The sequence below is a fragment of the Caretta caretta genome, chromosome 20 (assembly GCF_965140235.1).
Source record: "Caretta caretta isolate rCarCar2 chromosome 20, rCarCar1.hap1, whole genome shotgun sequence".
In the NCBI taxonomy this organism is placed as follows: domain Eukaryota; kingdom Metazoa; phylum Chordata; order Testudines; family Cheloniidae; genus Caretta; species Caretta caretta.
In genome coordinates this window covers 2874015-2895748 of record NC_134225.1, presented here as the reverse complement: position 1 = coordinate 2895748, position 21734 = coordinate 2874015, and the positions used below count along the sequence as shown (strand labels likewise).

Sequence of the window (21734 nt, the reverse complement as noted above, 5' to 3'; positions counted from 1 at the left end):
CACCTCCTGTCCCGATTTTTGACACTCGCTGTCTGGTCAGCCTACCTGCTGTCTAAAGTTCAGTTGCAAATTCTAATGTTCAGAGGTTAGAAGATCTCTGAGGGGCCTCATCCCCCGGGGGTGATGCCAGGGTGCTTCCTTTAGAGCTCTCAATTGTCTAGTCTTCTCCAGGTTTTAATGACTCCGATGTTACCAACATGAAAGGGACCTGGGGGTCATAGTGGACCACAAGCTAAATCTGAGTCAACAGTGTAACTGTTGCAAAAAAACCTTCTGGGCTGTATTAACAGGAGTGTTGTAAGCAAGACACGAGAAGTAATTCTTCCGCTCTACTCCGTGCTGGTTAGGCCTCAACTGGAGTATCGTGTCCAGTTCTGGGCGCCATATTTCAGGAAGGATATGGACAATTTGGAGAGAGTCCAGAGAAGAGCAACAAAAAGATTAAGGTTCTAGAAAACATGACCTATGAGGGAAGATTGAAAAAATTGGGTTTGTTTAGTCTGGAAGAGAAGACAGAAGGGACATAAGTTTTCAAGTACATAAAAGGTTACAAGGAGGAGGGAGAAGAGTTGTTCTTAACCTCTGAGGCTAGGACAAGAAGCAATGGGCTTAAATTGCAGCAAGGGAGGTTTAGGTTGGACTTTAGGAAAAACTTCCTAACTGTCAGGGTGGTTAAGCACTGGAATAAATTGCTTAGGGAGGTTGTGGAATCTCTATCATAGGAGATTTTTAAGAGGAGGCTAGACAAACACCTGTCAGGAATGGTCTAGATAATACTTAGTCCTGCCATGACTGCAGGGGACTGGACTAGATGACCTCTCGAGGTCCCTTCCAGGCCTATGATTCTATGAACATAATCATGAGATTGGCCTAAAAATCATGACCTCTTTATAAAAAGAAATGTCACGTTCTTTTGATCTGGTTTCTGAGGCTTTAGGTTACACTCGCTTCACGTGTCTCAGCTTTTCTCTGCCACCATGAAGGCTAGGGACTTACTTTTTTCATCCCTGTCTCTCTAGTGATTTTAATTTGCAGAGGAGGTGTCGTTACCCCCATTTTATAGATGAGCAAACTGAGGCACAGAGAGGAAAGTGCCTTGCCTAAGGTCGCCTGGCAGGCCAGTGGCAGGGCCAGGTCTCTTGAGGCCCAGTCCAGTGACCTCTCTTGGGCTACAGCGTTGCTTTGTTGTACGGTGCTAGGTACTGTTCAAAAACAGAGGAAAAAGACAGTCCTTGCGATCTCTTGATTTCAGCACTGGGAGCTTTTGGAAATACCCCCAAAATCACAGGAGTTGGCAACTCCGTGCTCAGCTGGTGGATCTTCCACCACTTCCTTGGATCGGCGGTGGTGGGAAGTTTTTCTTGGCATTCATCCCTTCTTTACACCCTGTTGTGTAACTCTGAGGGTGGAGTCCCTGCCTGTACTTGCTGTCGGGGTGTTAACATGCATATTGCAGTAGCACCTGCCAGCCTCAGACAGGCCAGGGCCCCATTGTGCTAGGCATGTACAAAGTAAATGACAATACCTGCCATTTTAAAACGCTGCTTTTCTAGAACTTTAGTGGCATTGTCGTGTATGACCACGTAATGAGATGTCTTTGATTGCTTCTCTCTCATTCCCCAGGCCTACAAACAAACCTGTCCTTGTCCAGAAAGTTGAGTGCGGTGCAGAGGGAGGTTTTCAAGACCAGCAGGTGGTGGGAGGGAGCTAATGCCCAGTGAAATCCTAAGTGACAGGAAAAGGCAGGAGCGGTGAAAATGGGAATCTTGCCACTGCTTAGTAACGCTTTTTCCCTGGTGCACTAGAAACTGGGCCGTGGAACAACTCATTCAAACTGATTAGCTACGCTGCGGAGAATACAGGCAGCAAGGAACATCAGGTAGAGCGGCTAGCTGGAAGACCCTCATGCTGCGCACAAGCCCTATAGATATGGCTGTTAATCACTGTCTGTCCGTGTAAATCCAAGCAGGCAGAGTTCCGAATCTCCCGTGGGAAGCCTTCGGAGGATGCAGGAAGATGGAGCAGAGGGGGCCGGATGCTGTAGCCAAATTTGGGAAGAATACTGGAGTGTGAGGTTCAGGGAGCCGGGCTCGATCGTTTTAATTAAGACTTTAGCGCTTAGAGAAAAGTGATAGGATTTGAAAGTAGCTGAGGACTCCAGTAGGCTGCATTCAGAGGCTGGTAGGTGAGACTAGAAGGGGTAAAACCTGAAAGGATCTCTTCCAGAGTCCCATTTGGTGTGAGGTAGAGCTGAGTGTGAACTATTCTAACCTGCCAGATGTTGCTTTGAGTCTGCAGGGGCATTGATAGGGCTTAATTATCGATTTGACTGGTTGTCTGATAGAATGGCAGCATATTACACCCTTTATGCTGTTGTTAGGGGGATAAGTGTTAGAAATCCAGATGATGTTCTTTTATTTTTGCCCTGCGGGAAGGATGGTTTGGTGGTTAAAACAAAAAACAGGGAGTCAGGACACTTGCATTCTCTTCCTGCCCTGTGACCGGCTTCCCGGGTTGACCTAGAGCAAGTAACTTCTTCTCCGGGTGCCTCAACTTCCTGAGTTGTAAAATAGGAAGAACACCCACCGTACAGGGGTGATTTAGTTGGGGTTGGTCCTGCTTTGAGCAGGGGGTTGGACTAGATGACCTCCTGAGGTCCCTTCCAACCCTGATAGTCTATGATTCTATGATTATCTAGACAATTGCTTCGCTGCCTGGATGTTGCCCTGTTTTGAAAATGCAGCTTTATCCAATGGAAAGGCTAATGAACTCAGCTTCTCTCACTGTTTTGGAAGGAGGGAATCTGTTTCTTTGTTGTTGACTGGGATGTTAAGGCTTTCTAATGAGAGCCCCCCCCCCGCCCCTGCTGCAATGTGGGTGCCTGCTTCCTATCTCCCAGACAACTCAGGAGAGCTTATAATTAGGCGTGGTGGAATTTGATATATATTTTGATGGATATCCATCTTTATATGTAAACGTTTTTAATTTTTTTTCTCTATTTACATGTTCACAATTGTGGGAATCTGTAGTGGGTGGCGGGCAGGATATAATGGTAACGAAAGTTCTCAAGCCCGCATTTTCCTCTGCCTATCGTTAACATTTCAGTGTAGGATGATATTTTTTCGTAGGGTTGTGTGCGCCCGGTGAAACCGACATTTATGGACATTTGCCGATAAAAATCTGACCTTTCCAAGCCTGTTTTATAATGCTCCCAAAAGACAGGCTGTGGAGGAGGAGCCCTCGTAAATAAGGAGCAAATCGTGTGCATGGCTATTTCCTTCATGAACGGGGGCTTTGCGCCTTACTTTATGCTGAGGTTTTTGCTCTTACCGTGGGTCATTCTCTAGCCCTCTGGCAAGACTGGGTCTTTCTCTTTATTTTTGGCAAGAGAGCGCATCTCCCCCAGCCGCCGCTCTCTGCTTTAGATGTCCAGGCCTTCCAGGGCTGCCCTCTCCGCGCAGAAGGGGCTCCGCGCCCGTGGCCTCTGATGGGGGCCTGGGCCTGGCTCTGGCTCTGGCTCCTGAGGCCTGTGGATCTCAAAGCCCTTTAAAGGGAAGCGGCGAGGGGACCTGCACCCTGGCCCTGGAGGAGCTGTGCAGCTGGTGGACAAATGGGGGGCGGGGGTGCCAGCTGTTGTGACCCCAGACCCACCTGCCCCTGCTAGAGACACGGTCCCCCCCTTCTCTGGGCACCACCATGGCCCAAGAAAACTACATGTCCCAGCAGCCTCCACTCTCGTTTCCATGGCAATCCTGGGCCGGGGAGCTGTGCCCACACACCGTAGCAACAGCGGGAGCCGTCGGCGCATGCGCCGCGCGCGGGCCGGGGGCAAATTAGGGGACTCGAAAGGGAGGCTAGGCGCGTGCGTGCTGCGACGTTGGGAGGCGCGCGTGCGCACTCCGGAGCAGGCTGCCCCCGAGCACGCGCGCGTGGAAGGCCGAGAGCCGCGAGGCGGTTGGGGCGCATGCGCTCTGCGTCCGGTCGGGCCCACCTGGGCGCAAAGCGCGCTGAGGGAGCGGGCGCCGGCGCCGGCGCATGCGCAGCGGGGAGTGCGGCGAGAGGCGGGAGCGCGGGGTATTTTGCTGCGTCACCAGCGCCTGGAACAGCCGCCGTTGCCCGAGCGCGCGGTGCATTGTGGGTGCTAGGCCGAGCCCTGAGGAGCCGCCGCCGCTGCTGGCTCACGCTGGTCGGACCCGGTCCCTCTCGCCGCTGCCCGCCCGCGCCAGAGAGCCCCGAGCCGGGGAGCCGCCTGACCCGGAGCCGACCCTGCCGCCGTCCGCCATGTGAGGGGGGGAAGGGGATGGGGGCCGGGGCGGCGCGGCCTGTGGGGCCGGGGGAGGGGGAGCTACTCCCCCCGCAGCGGGGAGGGGCCCCGCAAGGCCGCGGCCCTGGCGGGGGCGCTTTTGGGAGGTGATGGGGAGTCGGGTGCGCAGCTTTCCGGGGGGGGCGGCACGTGGGGTGGGGGGGAAGGTGCAGGGCTTTCGGGGGGCACGTGGGTCGGTGGGGGAGGGGACGCAGGGCTTTTTGGGGTGTGTGGGAGGAGGGCTGTCGGGGGGCCACGTGGGGGAGAGGAGGAGGGCTGTTGGAGGGCTTTCGGGGGGCCACGTGGGGGAGGAGGGAGGTTGTCGGGGGGCACGTGGGGTAGGTGGAGGAGGAGGAGGAGGGTCCCTTTTGGGGGAGGGCTGTCGGGGGGCCACGTGGGGTAGGTGGGGGGCTGAGCAGCTCAGCCTTTAGGCTTGATCACCTGTCTGGGTGTGAGAGAGGGTAATTTGGGGGTGGGAGGCGGGTCCCTAGAGCCCAGGGGCTGAGTAGTAAAGCCGGAGGGGCTGGATGTAACCAGCAGCCTTTGTTTTTATTAAGGTGAGGTGTTGTCAGGGTTCCCAGGTTTCCTGTCTCTCCTAGGAGCACCTGAGGTTGTCGCTCAAACCTGTAACTGCCCCCCACCCCCCTTTAAGAATTCATGGAACGATCGGCTTCTGAGCTATCTTACAGCTTCCCTGTTTGAGGGATTGGGCACTTACCTTATATTTCTGGAGCAGCAGCCCTCAATACAGTCCAAAACTAAGTATAAATGGGACACAAGACAGCAGTTTCATTGCTTTCTCTTGTGGATTAAGGAATGCAAGCCACTATATTAATTGCTGTTGGCTGTTTAAGTTCTTTAGTGTGTTAATCTTCTTACAAACCATGTTTCTCAAGCAGCAAAATGTGACAGAAACTGAAACAAGAAACTTACTCTGGCAGACCATGAACTAGTAATGGTCTAGGGGAATTGGGAGATAGGACTCTGAATTCTCTTCACGGCTTGACTTCTGACATGCTTTGTGATCTTGAGCAAGCCACTTCACCTGTATGGCCTTATTTCTCTTTCTGTTTCTTTGTAAAATGGAGACTCGGGAGGGTGTTAAGCCTAAACATTTGTAAAGTGGTACAGGCATTTACATTCCAAAGCAATGTAAAATATTAGGTGTGTGCATGTCATAAAATAACTGAGATCCCAACTACTGTGTTACTCAAAAACTTCCCAAGTTGACTTCTGGTTGTGGCAATTGTATTTTGTCCAGTATAGAATTGCTTAGTTTTGCAGGTCTGCAGCATGGTACCAGACCAGATGATGAATCTCTAGAACAGGGGCTTCTCAAACTGGGGATTGGGACCCCTCAGGGGGTCACGAGGTGATTACATGGGGGAGGTTGCGAGCTGTCAACCTCCACCCCAAACCCTGCTTTGCCTCCAGCATTTTTAATGGTGTTAAATATATAAACAAGTCTTTTTAATTTATAAGGTGGGGTCGCACTCAGAGGCTTGCTATGTGAAAGGGGTCACCAGTAAAAAACAAGTTTGAGCCACTGCTCTAGAATATACATACAGGCATCCTCATAACTATTTTAATATATTTTAAATATGCTTATTGCCTTGTTTCTGGGTACACATGTAAAATGACTTGTAATAAAAGCTAGTTTCGTTACCTAAAACTGAATCCCACACTCACCAATGAACCAAAATACTCTTTGCCACTATCAGACCCTCAGGTAAATTCTTGCTCCCCAAACAAACTTTGCAGCATGTCAATAAAGTGAACCAACTCGGGCCTTGTTGGGGGAGAATTACACAGTAGAGAGTCCTTCACTGAAACCTAGACCCCTATGGCATTCAATACCAGGGAAAGAACAAGATAACCTGGGGGTTGATTTGAATGGTGGTGGTATATGGGGAAAGATTGTCTTGGTGTCTAGGACCCCAATCTATTTTAGCACTTCACAGTCACTAGCAACCCCTTGAACTGCAAATGCTGCAGGATACCAGTGCCATCTTTGGAGCATTGATTTTAATATAGTCCATGCAATTAACTTTGCTAAGCTGAGGAGTCGCTGTATTCTGCACCAGCTGTAACTTCCAGGTGGTTTCCTGTGTAGTCTGTCACTTCCACATTGCATTAATGCAGTGTGTTCTACATCAGACAAGTATGGCTAATTTGGCAGGATTCTCATCAGATGGAAACTAGTGAAGAGGTCACTGTAAAGTAGGAATTAAGATGCAAGATGAAACATAGCACAGTGTGATGTGCTAGTCACTTAGGTTTAGCACACCAATTTACCAGTAGGGCTGAGGTGGTCTTTCATTATTTGAGAACAATGGCAAACAGAAGTGATTGGCTCTGATCTAATGCACTGTGGTCATAATTCTTAAGTAAATGAAACTGGTTTCCTTGTGTGTGTTTCATCTAGTGGCAAAGGGCACCAGAATGTAAAATACAGATAACTTGTATGGAGAAGGCTACTTATTGTAAGGGGCCAGAGAACACTACTTTAACTCTGCTAAAGATACCGTTTACTTTCCGGGTACATGCCTTTGTGTGTCATGGTACAAATTGTTTGAAATATTGGACAAACCTAATAGTGCATTTAGGACTTAACGAGAAGTTGATGTGATAGAACTCTGCCTCATTCCTTGTAGCTCAAGTGACCGCTTGAACAACTAGAAGCAATATTAAATGAACTTTTTCAGCCCTCCTGGATGAAAGGTGGTGGTTCTTGTGAGATGGACTTGGTTACACTGAGGGAAGAGAGGAAAATGGTAGGCTTTCATGATAATGCGTGCAACTGGTGCCCTTGAAAATCCAGATCACATTTCTCCGCTACTAGTCAGGCAACGTGTCGTGGTTAGTGCTGCATAATGGTTATATAGGTGTGGAGTGACCTTACTGCACAAGTGCACCGTAAAAAATTTAGTCTCTTTTCTTCCAGGAAAATTAAAAGATAGACACAGTACTACCTCATCTGGAATTTCTGCTTGTAGTGCTGGTGCATCTTGCATTACTGTTTGTGTTAGGAAATTCTGATTCCTGGCACATCATGTGGGGGCCTAAATTAAGGTTGCCATCGACCTTAGCTTAATTTTTAAACACTGACCAGCAGAGAGCCATCCAGATCAAGACTTCCAGAGCAGTTTAACCTGACTGCAGCAAGCCATTTTGGGGGGAGAAGAGAGTATGTAAATCTAAAAAGAGATAAGAAAAGGAGTACTTGTGGCACCTTAGAGACTAACAAATTTATATGAGTCTCTGAGGTGCCACAAGTACGCCTTTTCTTTTTGCAGATACAGTCTGGCACGGCTGCTACTCTAAAACGAGATCATTCAAACTTTAAACATAGGTCTAGTGTATTTCCTCTTGCTACTATCACCTACTATCACATGGCTTAAGGAATTGGGAACGGAACCCCCATTTAATTCTAGGGGTAATCTTTTAAGCAGACTCTTAGGAAATACTGTGTAGTGGTGCAGTACCTTATTCCTGTAAGACCCAGTAAATCTTGGCAAAGATGCTGAGGGCATGGCTTGTTTCTTCCGATGTGTAGCTATTGCATATGCATGTAACTCTTAGAAGGCTGCTGGTATCTCCTCTGACGCTGAAAATGCTTGCTAAATGTTAATAGTGCTCAACAAAACTCTTGCATTAGAAGAGAGATCACTGTCCCTTCTCTTGATGATGTAACAACTCTGGGTGATAACTGATGTATCGAGTTCCATGGAGTTGGATTTTCATATTCTCACCAGCAGATTGGGAGATGGCTAACATACATAGCATCCAAGGGCAGCAAGTCTGATGCCTGGGCTAGGCAAATAAAAGCAGGGCACGCTTACCCTTGTCCTTTTTTTCTTTACATGCCTTTAAGCCTTAGCAGGGTGAGGTTTTTGTCAAATAAGGAATTAAAAATATTGAACTGGGGGAATAACCACTCTTTTATTACTAAATTTACCCAGCATGGGTCCGCACAAATATGAAAGGAAATTTCTTGCCTTAGGTGCTATTTCTCAAATGTGTCACTAGAAGGAAGTTAGTCTTTCACCCTTGAATTGCTTGAATTCAAACAACCCATCCAGGAGTGGATTCTTTTTTCACATTTGAAGATCACTGTTTGTGGTAGAGGGAACTTTTTAATTCCTACGTGGGCATTATTGGGTTATGCTCGGTCCCAGAAAGATAGAACCAGACCTTAATGGAAACACTTTTTTCCTGTGGAGCATAGGAAGACATAATTGTGAACCCAGTCAGTTGTCTTTGCTATCAGATCAGTCTTCGTAGAGCTGGTGCAAGAATTGCCAATAAAGTGGGTCTCTTCTGTGGTAGCAACTATTTGTGTATGGCTAGAAGCTGTCTTTGAAATTCTCAGAATACTATCCCAAAGTTTGCATTTTTCCCTATTGAGTTGTCCATCACCACCACCATATAAGAACATAAGAATGGCCATACTGGGTCAGACCAAAGGTCCACCCAGCCCAGTATCCTGTCTACTGACAGTGGCCAATGCCAGGTGCCCCAGAGGGAGTGAACCTAACAGGTAATGATCAAGTGATCTCTCTCCTGCCATCTGTCTCTGCTCTCTGACAAACAGAGGCTAGGGACACCATTCCTTACCCATCCTGGCTAATAGCCATTAATGGACTTAACCGCCATGAATTTATCCAGTTCTCTTTTAAACCCTGTCATAGTCCTAGCCTTCGCAACCTCCTCAGGCAAGGAGTTCCACAGGTTGACTGTGCACTGAGTGAAGAAGAACTTCCTTTTATTTGTTTTAAACCTGCTGCCCATTAATTTCATTTGGTGGCCCCTAGTTCTTATATTATGGGAACAAGTAAATAACTTTTCCTTATTCGCTTTCTCCACACCACTCATGATTTTATATACCTCTATTGTATCCCCCCTTAGTCTCCTCTTTTCCAGGCTGAAAAGTCCTAGCCTCTTTAATCTCTCCTCTGCCTAATGCTTCAAAATCAGTGTGATTGTGAATCAGATTTTGTGCTTTTTAATAAGTAAGACACTTGAAAAAGATTTTGATTAAAACCATGTCCACTAAAATAAGTCTGCTCACTTAGCAACATAAAATCCTTGTGCTACTGGAATACTCTCAAACGACACGTTATACTGTGTTTTCAGATTTAACCTCTCAAGTAAGACATCACAAATTAAAAGTTCAACAAAAATAAAATAAATAGTTTCCGTTTTACAAACATTTTCTTTCCTTCAAGCTTCTTATCCTTGGTTCCTAGTATAATCAGAGTAGTGCTTGAATAATTTTAGGTAGACTCTGCTGCAGTAACTGGACAGAAGCATACTAGAGCTATATGTTCAGAACAGCTCTTTACTCTTTCTGGCAAGAATGAAATTAAACACCGAAACACTGCCTTTAGTGTGCTGGGAAAACCATCCGACACTAACCCTGAAAATTCTGTTCATAAAATAAACTTACAGAACCCGCTGAACATTGCATTATAAGATGGATGGAGAAAATCCCTTGCTAAATGTGTAATGGTGCATGTAAATGTGCTTGGCTATTGGTTTTGTGTCAAACGTTGCAGAATACTTCATGCTTGACTCAGTCAACTGAGAGTCTGAGTCAGAATCTTCTCAAAGCTTTACCTTTCAAAAGTGTAGCAGTGGTCTGTTGAAATGGTCTGAGAACTTGTCCTTGTATTAAGATTCTCTTTTTGGCAGGTTATTGCAATTCATTAACATGGAGGGTTGGACTGCAGAGCACCTTGTTCTCAATCCCTCCATGTAATGGCAGGAAAAAGCTAATGTCCCACACATTCTTAGCTCTTTACATGTGTTGTATATACAAATTGCAAATACCCATTCTTTCAGATGCAACTGAACGCTCTAGACTTCTGTGGTATTAATAAACAACTGTTAGCCAGTATATTGAGGTAGTCAAAATTTATTAAAGAATAAAACCTTGAGACCACTTCTTTAAAAGTTTCTGATATATAGGAATGATTTACTGAACTCATGAGCAGGACTGTATTTGTGTTCCAGCATTGCGGTTCTCTGTATCTGAGATCTGCCCTTTAACATTATAAATGGGTTACTACTGTCCTACCTCCCAGGTCTCTGGAGGAAGGTATCCCAAAGTCCATTGCACTTTGTGAAAAATGCTTCCTGTCTTGTGATCATGGCAACAGCAGCTTATGCAAAGGGGGGTGACTAGTCTTTCCTCCAGAATGCAGAAATTCAGTTATCCAGCCTGGCTTGCATGTCAGCTGTACTGATCTGTCAGGTTTTGCTGGGAAGTATGCAACTGGGTATACTGAAGCATGTTAGCTCTTCCTGTCAGATGAGTATACTGACACTTAACACTGTCCTACTTCTAGTAGAAATGGTCCTCCAACTTGCGCCTGCTTGTAGTATTAGCAAGTTGTAGGGAAGACAAAGGATTTCCACTCTTTGTGGTACTGAGACATGTGGAAGGTGCTTGCTTGTGCAGTTATCTTTAGTGACCCTAGTGAGTCCCGTTCTCCCCCCACCCTGCCCTACAGTTAAAGTGTGGTTCTGTTTGTCAGTGTAACTAGGACTTAGGCATGGCTAACACTTGGCTCAGGCCTTGGATTCAGATGGGAACAACCACATCCTGCTGCAGCAGCAAAAGCATTGATTGCTCTAGAGGAGGGGAAACGAAGCTATGGAGGGAAATGAGAAGTAAGAATCTAATTACCCAGGTCAGAGTTTGTCCAGGACACTGATACTGCTGTTTGTACCACAAGTGACACAAGATCTCGATGGACCTTGTGTGGTCAGAGCTTCAGCTTTACATCTTATCCAAAAAGCAAAAGATCTGATTTGTATTATTCTGGGGAGTTGGTTTACCGCCTACTGAATTGTGAAGTGCATATACTGTTGCACGTGTGTTCTTTTGAGGCCTCCATAAAGGACTGAGCAAGTCTTTATCCTACTTAGGCTGAGATCTGACATGGTCAACTCAAAATGGTACAGTTCCTGGAGATTTGTCATGGATGCCCCTGTTGTATTTTCCTTAGTTTAACTTGTAATTACATGGCTCCTGCCCGCTCTCTGCTTTTGTAATAGGGTAGTTTGGAGCGGAGGGATAGCAGCTTTTGTGGGGAGGGTTTTATAAATAAAGTGAAGTGTATTTCTAACTCCTAATAAATCTCAGCACTTCTAAATAGCAGAAAAAATCTCATTGCTAAGTCTGAAAGACTACTCTCCTTAAAACTGTCTGTCTAGGTCCTGTTTACAAACCTGTGCGCTTGCTGGCCATTTCTAATAGCATTCAAATGCAAATTAAACTGAGCTTACTCTTTCTTACCAGCTCATCTTTAGGAACTTGAGTCTTCTGATTACTTTTCTATTTCATAGAGTTTTTAACTAGAGAACTTGCTTCAAAACAGGTATATATTGAGTCTGGCTAAATAGGAACCACTCGTGTTCTGCTATTCCAGTACCTTTGAGTTCTTGCTATCAGACAAGAGACCTGATTGCCTTAAGTGTATGATCTCTTCATTGCATTTCATGAGCTGTGATAACTTTTAAGCATTCAAGGAGTGTTACCACTTTGCAATGCTTTTGGGGGATTAAACACTGAGTAATTTTCTATTCTCTCTCCAGCTTCTATCTACTTTTCAACCTAAGCTCCATTTGGGCTGCTACTCACACTGCAATAAGCAGCTTAGTACAATATATCTCATAACTGCAAAGACTACTTTCTCTTGCTGATGAAAGTCGCTTTAATTGCAGTGAAAACTAGACAGATGCTATTAAAGCTGTTTGGAAGAGGGAAGTGTGCATTAAGTGGCAATGTCCACCCTTGAATGTGCTAGCAGAATAGGACAGAGCGTACCAAAGCTCAGATCTTTAAAAAAAATTAAGAAATAATTTCTCTTTAACAAAGACTTAATTAAATGGCACAAGTTTTCAGTTTTGATCTAATTCTACTAAATGGTCTGTTTTTAGGCAGCCTGCTTCTGCGAAGTGGTATGACCGAAGGGACTACGTCTTTATTGAATTTTGCGTTGAAGACAGTAAAGATGTTAATGTAAATTTTGAAAAATCCAAACTTACATTCAGGTAACTAACTGAAATCATTGTCAAGTGGAAGAGAAATTTCACTATCTAAACGCTGAGCTGACCCTTTTTCTAACTAAATAGCTAGTACCTTTATTTTATTTCAACTATGTTTGCTTTGGGACTTTTCAGTCCAGCTACATAACTAGCTTAATTCTTTTCTCTTACAGTTGTCTTGGCGGAAGTGATAACTTTAAGCATTTAAATGAAATCGATCTTTTTAATTATATTGATCCAAATGTAAGTATTTTCTGAACGTTTGTCCTCTGTACCCTTAATAATTATACAAGAAAAAGGGACTCTAAACATGTGAGGTACTTGGATACTATGGATAATGAACCCCATTAGTAACTTAACGTACTTAAAGAAATTTTTGTCTGAGAAAGGGATTTCTGGTCCGTCCTTTCTGCTACTTGAAGAGTGGCATGTCAAAGTCTGCTCCTGAGTACATACTTATTGCACTTCTGTGTGCTTCTCACCACTGTTCTTGCACGTCCTTTCTTAGCTCTCCTTGCTTTATTCTTGTCCATCTTTCTCAAGGGACCAAAAACAAACACAATCAGCATCATTGCGCCTGTTAGAGCAGGTATATTTACTAGCTTGTAAAATGTTCCTGTGTGGGGTTTCAGTCTTGGATGGATAATGACTTTTTGCAGTCCTGTCCTCAGTTTGAATCCTGGGCCCAAAATTGGGGGGAGGGATTATTTTAGTACATGGTAAATCACAGTGCAATGTTCTGTAGACACTCCAGTAGACTTTGGTGATCTATTCAAGCATTCATTGTAAAGAGTTTTCATGCCATGTGACAGGAGGCAGCTACTGTATATACTTTATTCATCTTCTCAAGCATAACTGAGTGATGACCTCTCAAATGGGTGGGTGAATGCTAGATGTATACATTTTACTGAAGTTGCTCCTATCTCTACCATGTTAATAGGACAATTCTTTCATTCCAGGAATCCAAGCATAAAAGAACAGACAGATCTATCTTGTGTTGTTTAAGAAAAGGAGAATCTGGCCAGTCATGGCCAAGGTTAACAAAAGAGAAGGCAAAGGTACACTTCTATTCTGTGGGGGCTTGAAGTGTGGGTGGTTGGTTGTTTTTTGGTTATACTCATGGAAGCAGTGGTCACTGCCACTCAAATTATGGAGAGTCCATATGTCATGCCAAATGATGAATGGGTTAAGTATTTACTGTCATTCAGCCCCTCTCCAAACAAAATGGCAGCTCTTGAAGAACCTGCCTACATTTTCCTAATGTGAGGGAAGACTTTTCCTGTCTATTTCCTCTACCCCCACACAACCCTAGAACAAATATTTCTCCCTCAAGGAGATAACTGTTTGTATTCCTGTGTAGCTCAACTGGCTCAGTGTGGATTTCAACAACTGGAAAGACTGGGAAGATGATTCAGATGAAGACCTGTCCAATTTTGATCGCTTCTCGGAGGTGAGGGAAGAGGAGAACCCAAAGGCCTGGGTTCCATTTTGCGGTTTTGGCTGCAAGCAATAGCTGGTGGCTAGGCAATCAGACCACTTTAGTTGGCCAAGGAGCCACTTGGTCTGTTAAGACATCAGTACCAATGCACACTCATTCCACATTAAACTCCAGCTGTTGCCAGCACCAAATGGGTGACTTGGCAGGTTCCAACTAAAGCAAATCAATTTTAGAATTGTAGCAATTTCATACATAATATATAAAAACAAAAAAAACACTTCACTGGCTGCTTCTTCTGTATGTTTAATCTTTCCTTATGATGATCTCTTAATTGCACTTTGAAGAACCAGGCTTAGTGCCAAGGGAGGCCTGCACAGCACTCAGAAGCAGTAGACCAAGTGCACATAGGTGGTGCTAGAAGGCATGTCTTCTCCAGAGCAGAGACCGCCAGTTCTGAGCTGTGCAACAGATTGTGTGGCTGTGGCCTCTGATAAATTACCAGATTTATTTGTGCTTGTGACCAAACCTATACTTAACATGCCTCTTCAGAGGTAGAGGACAGCTAATGCATTAATTTGACTTTCCATCAGATTGAGATGCAGTAAATTTTAAAACAATATTTTGAATCTTGAATTTTATACTAATTGAGCTACTCTGCATTCTTTCTTGGGCTCTTCCCATGAAATATTCTTAATGAAGATGCAGTAACTACTGCACTTATGTAGAAGGGTTTACAGAAAGCACAGTGGAGACTGATCAAGTGGAACAGGGCTCTGTGATAATTGGGACTGTTTTTAGACTTGGAATGCAGTATTCCTTGGGTTTTACAGAGAATAAGAAAACGTCAGTGAGGCAAAGTCTCTAATTTAACACTAGTTCCCTTTATAACAGATGATGAACAACATGGGTGGAGATGAAGATGTAGATTTGCCAGAAGTAGATGGAGCAGATGATGTAAGTAGTTTATGGGGAACATCAGATTTGGGAAAACCTACTTTTGTGTCCTCTGCAATGACCTCAAATGGTAGTGGCTTTACCACCACAGCTGTTGTGCTTGAACAAACCGTCAGCTGTGGTTCTTGGTAATTCTGCCTTGAAGCATGTAGGGTGTACCAGAGGTATAGAGTCCTTCCTGGAGGTTGTCGCAGTAAATCTGATCAAAAGTATGTCTTAAACATCCTCGGTTTAGTGGTGGTGTTTACTGAGCTAGTGTCAGGGCAGAAGGAGCAGCTTCAGGAACAGCTTGACTTATTTGCTAACTTTTTTCTTCTTTCTCCAGGATTCACCAGACAGTGATGATGAAAGTAAGTTATTTTAGCGTGCAAATTTTTTTCTGAGCACTAGTCTTGCATAAGCTTTGTTTCATCCAAAGTAGGACAGTCTTGTGGAGAGCTTGCCAGCACTAAGCTTTGTGCTGCATGTCGACACAAGTCACTGAGTTCTAGTTAACCTGCAGTGTGTACTCAATACAGGTCTAACTCTTACATCTGTCATCTAGGCAGTGTGGTCTAACGGACTGTCGAATATAGAGTCATAAACTTTCCCAAGAGTTGCAAGCATCACTTTTTAACTTTGCAGATTGCTGCAGTCCCAACAACAATTGTTGAGGCTAGAGACTAATTTGCATCTCCTACATGGTGCTATGTACATGCTAATTGACTGACCTCTTGTATTTCATGTAGCGGTTAGAGGACTCGTTGTCAAGTTGCTCACGTATTTGAGAACCTAACTGTCCACCGGTGAAAAGACAAAAGTAGCAGAAGCATTCTTAGAAAAGTCTGCTGCATGCTCCTTAGACTGGTGTGGGGATCATGTCTGTACAGCCCCTAGTGCAACAGTTTGTAGGTGATCTGTGTTCAAAACAAAACCCAAACACTAACGTGCCACCTTTATCCTCAGAAATGCCAGATCTGGAGTAAGGAGAACTGTCGTCTTCAGGGTTTGGGGAAAGAACTTCATCACAACATTTCATAACCGAAGAATTCCTGAGTTGATCGCTCTAAAGGCAGATACTGCATCCTTTAACCCATGTTCAATCTGTTTTAAATGGTTTCACTGATGGTTGGTGTGTACCATTGTTCAGGGCAGTCTTAAGCCACATGAGGCAATAATGTTATGCAGGAAAGTTACTTTTCCAGACTTCCAAAAAACAATTGAGGTGTAGGCAATCGCTACAAAATCAGTTGCAATAAAAAGGGCTTAAAGCCTCCTTGCCTCCTCATAAGACATAATTACAATGGGAAGATTCTCAATTTACAGGAAGTGGTAAATTAGCGTTTTCCCCCTCACAGTGTGGACTGCAGATCATTTAAAATTTCAGATTTTTATACCTGGAACTCAACTGACTGAAACAATGTTTTAATTGGCTTGCAAAATTAAACTGGTAACACGCTATACCTCTGCGGTGTCTTCAGGTGTATTCCACTAATGTTTTAATAAAAAGGAAAAACAAATTGCTTCACTTTGTTGTATTTAATCACTAGTTAGTGTTCCAGATGTATCCTAGCTAAAACTAGTGACCCCCTAACTTAAATGGGTGAAGCCTGTACATTTGGTATTGTTTGACCCTCAAGCTTTTACATCTCTTAGTACAGAGGGGTGAAAGTGGCTGGCTGTACATTGTTGCTTGTCAATCTGTACATTTAGACCAAATTGTATTTGCACTGTTGGTATGGAAACAAGTGACAAAACATTAATACACTATTGGGTTTCTGTTTCGTTTATTTTGACCAGCTTATTACAAAACTGAAAAACCTCAATCTGTGTTAAGAGCAGAGGGGATTTTTTTTTTTAAATGTCTACATTCTTTCTAATAAACTGTTGAAGACTCCATGGCTGTCCTTTGAACTGTCTGGTTGACTGTAACTTTGTGTATTCTTACTATTTGCTGGAATGGATTTTTTTTTTAGTTGGATTACTAGTGTGGGATTATTTCAGCTGTTCGAAGGAGGCAAGTTGTAATGTTCCCAACAAACCTTCAGAAAAGTGAATCTGTAATTGAAAATTGTAGGTACACTTTGACAACAGTTTAAAAAAGAAGTGTTGTGATTTGACTAAAATAAAACAATGTTTTGTCCTCCTCCTAAATCTTTGAGCTTTTGCATTTTGGCACTTTTAGTTCCCCCAAATAGCCCTTGGGCTTTGTCAGGCTGCTGGGTGCATTGGTTCATGATTTCATGATGTTCTACGTCTGGACTCCCAAGTGCAAAGCTTCACATGGGTACAGCTGAAGTGTGCTGCTCCTGATGCAAACAGGGTCTCAAGGATTATTTCCGTATTCTAGTGCCCGCGGTACAACCTGCCCTAGCCTTGTGGCCACGCACATTTGTGCGTTCCATAACTCTAGCCTGGTCTCCTTTCAGTACATCTCTTTATGAACAGTCAGTTAACTCACCATGACTAGGGTTGGGTCTCCATGAAGATTGCGCCTTCTGCTGAACAGTCTTGCCATGAGTTGGTCCCTGCATGCAGAGACCGAAACCTGCCAACGTTTAGCCTTTCTCATGCTCCAGGTCTGGGAATTAGGGAACAGTCTGGTGTTGCTAAGTCCACACGTCTTTTAGTTTAGAATCAGAAAAGCACTTTTGTCTTTTGAGCAGTTTCTCTCCTCTGCAGCAGGAGGCTCCTGCTTTGTACCGTTCCTCAAAACAAGACTCCTTCCAGTGGTCTGTCTACACTTAAACTGCAGCGGCCCAGCTGTAGCGCTTCAGTAAAGCTTCTCCCGTCAGCGTGGTTAATCCACCCCCCTTGACATAGTGCTGCCTGCAACAGAGTTAGGGCAGTTGAAGCGCATCACTCGCAGGTGTGGGCTTTTCACAGCCCTGCATGACAGTTGTACTCATGTAAGCTTATAGTGTAGGCCTGGCCTAACAATTCCGAGCCACAGGTGCAGAAGCCCAGAAACAAATTCAGTAAGCACAGGTGCAGGTGTGTAAGCGGCTCACCTACCTCAGACTGCAGGGCTGGGCCATTTGAATCTGCAGGGGCTGCAATCTGTAACTGCTGGTGTGACTCTGCTAGAGGAATACAGGAATTGCAGAGTGAAGGCCATAGAAGGGAGAAGATGGATGCAAATTGATCACCTCTGTTGCCTTTTGATCTTAATTTAAGCCCCATTGGTGCTGGCCTTAGCCTTGACACTATCTGATGGGAGAGGAGCAGTGAGTTGCCAAAGACACTGCAGAGAAGTGGGCCAGGTTCACCCTTAAAGGAAAGGAGATTTCCTAGGCTGGTAAGCCTTGATAAAGGAGTCACTTGTGCCCATCAGAAGAAAGCTGGACCAGCCCTGTGTGGATCATTCTAGTCTCCGGTGCTTTGTTAATAAGATCATTAATAGAACTGTGCGGGTAGGGCTGATGACAGCTCTGCTACCTGCCAATAGGTACATCAAAGAACGTTACCTGACACTGTCGTCACTTATGGTTTCACCTGGTACCTTCTACAGAACAGGAGCCTCTGGCCTATTCCTGGCACAACATACGTCAGGCTTCATGCAACTAATACTAAGATGTGACCCTGCTTGTTCACTTTTTGTTGTCGTTCTGTTACTGTCCCTATATGCTGTTGTAGTCACAAGCCGTGTGTCCCTCTGCTCAGTGGGGATGTCTACTTAAGCAACTTCCCTTTTAAAGGGGTCCTAAATATTGTTAGTAATAGCTGGCAGTTGTCCAGCTCCTATATCTAATTTAGGTCCAAATTACCTGCTTCAATAGAGTCGCTGCCCTTTGAGGGCAATTGCCTAAACCCCTGCATTGAATATAAACGCGTGGAAAAGAACTGGGCTATCTAGAAATGGAAAACGCATGGGAACATGAGAGAGGCAGCTGATGCAGAGAAGGTGAATGTTCTGTGAGTCATTGCACACATCCATTCCACTGCAGATGTGTGCCCCCCGCAACCCTCTTCAGTTCCTTCTTATCGCCAGTGATTGTCAGAGCGATTCCAGACTTGTGAGGGAAGCACTTGTCGCTCTGTGTATGTATCCCGTTGTTAGAAGTTAGTTAATTAGTTGTCGTTTAGCCTTATGTAGTTCTTAGTGCTAGGGTTTCATTTTAGGACTTTTGACCATTTTTTCTCTCCGTACTGGAACGATGCCTCACTGGGATTTAAGCCCTGATGGATTTGTGCTAAGCCTGTGCTGGCCAGCAGCCCACTCCCGCCCTAGTTATGTGTGGGAGAATCCCAGTTTAGCGACAAATGTCACGTTTGTAAAGGATTCAAGCCCTGCTCACAGGAAGACAATGGGGAGGATCAAGTGCTGCTTATGGAGGCTCCATTTTGAGTCATGTCACGGGAAAAGCACCCCAAATACATCAGCTTCGGTACAGAGTGCCCCACCGGAGCCTGCCTGTAGCCTCTTGTTCCCGTTCACCGGTGCCAGAGAAAAGAGGGGCCTTTCTCAAGTTTGGTGCGTCGATTGAGTGTGTTTGTACCGAAGCCAAGAAGAGACAGAGACGCTGAGACTCCCGTTGCCTAGGGAGAGAGGATTGCTGCCTCCAGAAGCTGGGCCGGGTCCATCCAGGCTGTCCCCTGGAAGATCGCTGCGGAGCAATTGACAGTGCTGTCCCCAACCACCCCAGAAGCAGATGCAGCTGCAAGGGACCTGCTTAGCCTGTTGGTACCAGTGTTGCTGGCAATACAAAAAGGTGGACGGCTGGGACTGATACATACAGCTCCTACCTCGCTGCGTCTAGACCCTGCAGTGCCATTACCTCCCAAGCTTCCGCAGAACCCCATGCAATTGAGAGGCAAGCCTCCGATGACATCCCCGGGCTTGGCTATCCCTCACCAGTCCTAACTGGTTCTGCCTCTCTGTCAGAAACATTCAGTTTCTTCTTCAGACTTGGATGTGATGCCATCCGTATCCCTTCTAGAGTGGGGAACGTCTCCCCTCACCCCACCCCCGGCCTCATTCTAAGGGACAGTGGTCCAGGCAAGGATGGGTCTCAGGCCCATACCAGTGGCCATTCTGGACACCCTGGGGCCCCTCCAGCTAGGACCTCCACTCACAAAAGCTTATGCTCAAATAAATTTGTTAGTTTCTAATGTGCCACAAGTCCTCTTCTTTTTGTGAATACAGCCTAACATGGTTGCTACTCTGAAACCTGTCAACTCTCTTGTTCGCTGTCTACAAGAGCGCACAGAGGGCGTCCTGCTCTCATCCACTTGGGGCGTCCCCCAGAGCCGGAAGATGGATTTAGCCATATCTGGGCATAACAATCACTCTTGGTGATCAGAGAAGGACCCACTCAGCAGACCCACTAATGTGTTTTGTTTCCCTGGAAGCTAAGCAGCTCAGAGGTGAATCGAGTTGTTTCTATGAAAGTCTCAGAGGCGAATTGCCTCCAGGGAAAGCTGGGTCAATTGTGCTCCTCCCAGCGTGTTTCTGTAAAAGGCAGCAGCAGAGTTGTCTGTTCAAATTAATACATTTTTCCCTACTATGTGGAGGAGGAAGGCTGAGCAGGCTAAACATACTGCTCTTAGCTCCCTGATATTTACATGAGCCTTGAGACGACCAGGGATCCTTGGCCTGCAGGAACCGCATATGATCTCCCCAGCCCAGTGAGGATGCATCTGACTAGAGTGAGGGTTGGCATCAAGGAAACAAAGGGGATCCCCCAGGCAGACTTGGAGGGGATCCATCCACCAATCCAGAGACAACAGAACTAACAGCGGCATTCGAGCCGCTCCGTCCAAATGGGGACGCTTCGGGGTAGACGCTGACGCTCGTCGTGCTGACCTACATCGGTACGTGCTGCCATGTGACCCAGACCGAGGCAGCTGCATGCTGGGGGGACAGGGTATGTTTTGAGCTGCAGCACTTGGTCCCCTAACAGCTGGAACCTGCATTACCATAGAAAGGCTTTTGTGGAGTCTGACGGCCCCCATGAACTCAACTCTGTACTGATTTGCCTTGGTTTACGGGGAGTCCCAGCGGGTCGAGCTGTGGCTACATGGGATAACGCTTAAGCGTCTGTTCTGTGGTGTGCAGATACTGGGCTGTGAAGAGTGTGTAACGCAAACCAAGAGGAGTGGTGTTTGCCTGTACCCTGAGGAGCTTATGGTTGAGGGAGGGAACGAAAGCACCAGAGTGCCAACAGGCAGAGATGATTTTTACTGCTTTCCAAAAATGTGTCCCCGAAGTCCTATCAAGGGGCTGCTTCCTCTTGGGCCAGTTAAACTCAGAGCTATGGGGCCAGTAAAGGGGATGACAGGTATGTATAGGTCATAGACAGGTTATACCTCTCCTGGCTTTCCCCCCTATGTAATGGTAACAGGCAGGGCTCATCTTAGATTCTATTAATTGCTGTTTTCAGTCCATATCAGCTTGAGTGAGAGTCCCTGTGAGTGTGTGCGCACTGTAATTCTTTCCGTGAGGGCGTAGATGTAAAACAGCGGTGGTCAGGCTCTGGGCATATCCAAAGTCCTTTTATAAATCCCTTCTATTGGGGATGTCCCCGCCCTCTCTGTAGCTTGAAAAAACCACATGCAATACTGTAAACGTGAGGACCAAGACAAAAAGGATACCGCAGTTCGTCTACCTAGGGATACATAAACTGCAACACGGCCAAGGCTTAGTCTGCTAAGTCTAGAATGAGAATAAAAAGTGCAGAATAACTTTTAGCAAGTTGGGGGCTATTACTCATGCTAATCTGACTAGTCAATTGTTTGGAGTGGGGGCTCATTGGCCTTGATGGGGATTCTTTCCATTGACTTCAGTATGTTACGGCTCAGGACCTTCATGCGTCGTGCTTATCCCCTATAAAAAGACAGCTCACCTTCCAGCCAAGGGTCAGCCCTGTCCCCAATTTGTGCCTGTCCCTTTTGATCTCCGCTCCAAGCGTGCGGTGAGAATGCGGGTGGCGCAATGAGCGTACCTGGGACTACGGCATGGAAGAAGCATCCCTGTTTCAGACATGCTGGCCAGTAGTTCTAATT

General features: G+C 45.6%; 1 protein-coding gene across 1 annotated transcript; it reads left to right on the top strand.

Moving 5' to 3' along the window:
* The first annotated feature begins 4020 nt into the window (after positions 1-4020).
* On the top strand, positions 4021-16883 carry PTGES3 (prostaglandin E synthase 3). The gene is made up of 8 exons (XM_048832428.2): positions 4021-4283; positions 12251-12364; positions 12532-12601; positions 13318-13416; positions 13719-13808; positions 14688-14750; positions 15076-15100; positions 15696-16883. Exons 1-8 carry the CDS (start codon positions 4036-4038, stop codon positions 15713-15715), a joined length of 729 nt encoding a protein of 242 aa, XP_048688385.2. The 5' UTR covers positions 4021-4035; the 3' UTR covers positions 15716-16883.
* The last annotated feature ends 4851 nt before the right edge of the window (positions 16884-21734 follow it).